Here is a 3,845-nt window from a genome sequence, read left to right on the forward strand (position 1 = left end):
GTCACTAACTGCACTCACTTAAGAGTGAATCTGCTCCATCATCTGTTCACGTATATCCCGCTGTTCACAGGGAAGGGAGCATTTTGTCAGGTTCTTCTTAGAAAATACAGTAACTACAGCTAGATTGCTGAAGAACAGTAGTAAGGTACACAGTAAACTGCTCTGAGAAAAAATATGAGTGTTCAGTAACAGTGTCGTGGCATAATTTGCTGTGGTGCTAAAACACCAGTCCTGCAGTAGGTGCAATACCAAGCAATACTGTAGGTATCTACTGTTATTCATTTTCCTGTGGAACAAAGTATTTATATATATAGTACCAACTATATATATATACACACATATATAGTACCAACGCAACTATATATAGTACAACTATATATATAGTACCAACACAACTAAGCTGTCCAAGCTAGCTCTAGGAATCCTGCATGCAGGGGCAATGAAGATTCAAAGTCAGCTTCCTTGTTCTCTCATCCTCTAGCCATCTGCTCTTCTTCCAGTAATTCACTTCCTCCTCCGGCTGTGATTCTTCAGTTCCTCCAGCTCTTTCTCCATCAGGTGGGACTCAGCTGTGGTCTCAGAGAGCTGCAATGTACAGGGAACAATGACAGGAACAAGCTACTCCCTCAATCTCAACCTAATATTATATTTGTGGGGTTAACATCAGATCAGCAAGGGTGTAATCTGTCCCATACCTCATTTATGTGCCTTTCCTGCGGTAGGATGTGAAAGCATGTTAGAGGTATCACAGAGATTGTTTCCCTCTGCAGAAGCACCTCATCTCATTGCAGTAGAACATAACAAGCAATCTGTGTCTCAGAAGCTTTTTCAATGACACTTTGGATATCATGGCACTATTTTCCCAGAGATGTCACTGAGGTTTACAGCCACAAACCAGCACCCTTGTGAGCATTTGCTCCCATTTTAGTGAGAGGGAAACTGGAATTTCACACTTAACTGAGATAGCCTAGAGAGCTAGATTTTCTGCTTAGTGCAGAAAAGCATAAAAAGCACAAAAGCATCTTTCCAGTTTTAAAACACAGAATAAAGGAAGGAAAATGGTGAAGGAATAAATAAGTATTTGTTCAGATTGACATAAAAGCTATCACACTTAATAACTGAGCAATGATTCTATTTCACTGAAGCAGTCTCCAGATTTTAAGTGTGAAAGCTGTGATCTCTGTGTAGGGTTGAATTTCAGTTTATATAGGGTTCAGGAATTCTTTCACCCAAAGCTTTACATACAGATGAAAGACCATTTGTCATGCCAAAAGGAGGGTCCTGGAGCCTTAAACTTTTACGACCAGAAAAGGGGACTGTTTCACAGGGCAGAAGCCATAGTGGCAGGAAGGCAGCTATACTCAGTGCAGGGAGGGAAAGAGGAAACATGCCACTTGTTGGGGCTCCCGTCTAATCCCACTCCAGTCTCCACTGAAGTCAAACTCTTCTGCTAGAGAAACGTTCCCCTCTTCTTCCAGAGGAAGCAGATGAGATCAGACTTCACTCTCACAGTTACTTTACCATTAAAGTTTTCTTGCATAGTAGGATAAAGCAGAAAGAGCAGAGTGCACACCCTGCAATGAGAACTGCTGCCTTTGGTGGTCCCAGAACTCTTTGCTCAGGCATTTCCATTGCCATGGGTAGGCAAAAGTTCAACAGAGACTCACCATGTCCAGCAGAATATCCACTTTCAGTCGAAGGAGGTTGTTTTCTTCTTCTAGCTGCTGGTTTCGTTTGCGCAAGCGCTGCATTTCCCTGCGATCCCCAGTGAAGCTTCCTGACTCTAAAGGAAAGAAAGAAATCAAAATTAGGATTATCAACCAACCGTAACTATTTCAGATCAAACCAAGCAGAGCTTCATTCTACCTGCTACCCACTGGCCATTTTCAAACTTCAGGCTCTGGCCAGCAAGGTTCATGGTGGGGATGCCATACTCCAGGCCCAGCTCAATCTCACGGGTTGATCTATCCAGCTGCAGGGAGAAGATCCATCTTAGATTTTTACAGGAATGCAAAAACACTTCCATACTCTCTTATAGTGACTGGCATTCCAAGGGAAGTTGCTAGTGTAACTGGCCCAGAGGTCTGAAATCCTACTTATAGTCATGTACTGCTGCAGTAGAGGAGCCTCTCCTCTCACTACTATGCCTGTATTTCCTCCCACCCAAACATACACTCCACACTCTGCAAACAAACTTCATCTCTAAACTGAAGATACCACCTAAGGCTTGAAAGCAGAATGTGTTCATTCTTTATGGTCCACTCTGTACTCCTATTAGTAGTGAAAGCTAGAAAAGACATCACAGAATATGTGAGGTTGGAAGGGACCTCTGGAGAACACATAGTCCAACCCTGCTGCTCAAGCAGGGTCAGGCTGCCCAAGACTGCATCCAGTTGGGTTTTGAATATCTCCAAGGTTGGAGACTCCAAAATCTCTCTGGGCAACTGGTTTCAGTGTTCAACCACCCTCACAGTTAAAGTGTCTTCTTATGTTCCAACAGAATTTCCTGTGCTTCAGTTTGTGCCCATTGCCTCTCATCCTGTCACTGAGCACCACTGAGAAGAGTCTGGCTCTGTCTTCCTTACATACTCTGATCAGATATTTATATACATTGATGACATCCCCAGAGCTTTCTCTTCTCCAGGCTGCACAGCTCCAGCTCTCTCAGCCTCTTCTTGTATGACAGACGCTCCAGTCCCTTAATCATCTTTGTGGCCCTTTGCCGCACTTGATCTTGCTAAGTACATGTCTCTCTTGTGCCGGGGAGCCCAGAACTGGACACAGCACTCCAGATGCAGCCTCACCAATGCTGAGCAGAGAGGACCATCTCCCTCGACCTGCTGGAAACACCCTCCCTGGATTTAGATTAGAACCATTAGCTACAAGCTTCAGGGGGAAACTGTTCTGGATTGTGGTGGGGGTGATGCAAACTACCCTGACACATTCCATTTTTATCTTGGTATCTGGTCACCAGTGATCAGAAATGGATCCTGTACCACAGGAGGAAAGAGCTAGAGGTGGGAGCATCCAAGAGGAGGGTGTCTTCGGGGATTATAATGCAACATTCTTAGCACAAACCACCCATTCCTGGTTACGGAATACTTAATAACCAAGCCATGGGCCCCAGAACTTACCAAGTGCAAATTGGAGAGAGAAGCTGATTTTCTGGGTGGTGTTTTCTTTGGACTAAAAGTGTTACCAAAGAGAGGCATTGTGGTCCACTTTCTGAGTGTAAGTGGCACTTCTGACTGCTTTATTCTGTTTTCCAAACACAAAGAAAATGCAAGGATTAGAAGTGTTAGGTCCTAAACAGAAATATAACCCAGTAACTGCCTTTAGAATTGTCGACATTTTAAGATTATGATATTTATAGTTTTTAATCACTGCTTCTTCTTAAAAACATCATACCTTTGAAAATAATTAGGTGACACCAATTTTTTAAGTCACTACTTTAAAAGAAATTAATGGACTCTTTCAACAGACAAGATGTACACCTTTAATATCTCAGCCATCTTCATAGTAAGACAGTGTCGCTTCATCCTCTGGTCCTCTCTGGAARAGTTTCCTCTACCAAAAAAATGGCTGTGAATTTTCAGTGAGCACTTTATAAAAAGCCGCATATTTCCATGAGCGTTCAATTTGCTGACACTTCTATCGTTTTACCCACTTTACATCTAAAAGCAGGAACCAGGCAGAAACACCGCAGCCGAGGCTGAGTCTACCCTGGAGGAAAACCCTGCGTGGTCCCTCCAGAGCAGCCGGGTGGCCTGGAGGGGCATCGCTCCGCGACCGCTGCCGCCACCCGCCCAGGGCCCCGCCCGGCCGGGCCGTGACAGGACCGCGCC

At 44.4% G+C, this 3,845-nt stretch overlaps 1 protein-coding gene across 1 annotated transcript in view; it reads right to left on the minus strand.

The window, feature by feature from the left end:
- Positions 1-318: 318 nt before the first annotated feature.
- Positions 319-3,845, minus strand: part of CBY1 (chibby family member 1, beta catenin antagonist) — a 4,064-nt gene continuing 537 nt past the window's right edge. Inside the window, exons 2-5 of the mRNA XM_026072563.1 lie at positions 3,135-3,258; positions 1,867-1,972; positions 1,668-1,783; positions 319-585 (exon numbers count right to left, since the gene is read on the minus strand). Coding sequence (XP_025928348.1) covers positions 505-585; positions 1,668-1,783; positions 1,867-1,972; positions 3,135-3,258 — 427 coding nt within the window. The 3' untranslated portion in view covers positions 319-504. The remainder of the gene's footprint in view (positions 586-1,667; positions 1,784-1,866; positions 1,973-3,134; positions 3,259-3,845) is intronic.

Source organism: Apteryx rowi, unplaced genomic scaffold (genome assembly GCF_003343035.1).
Source record: "Apteryx rowi isolate R43461 unplaced genomic scaffold, aptRow1 scaffold_343, whole genome shotgun sequence".
Taxonomy (NCBI): Eukaryota; Metazoa; Chordata; class Aves; order Apterygiformes; family Apterygidae; genus Apteryx; species Apteryx rowi.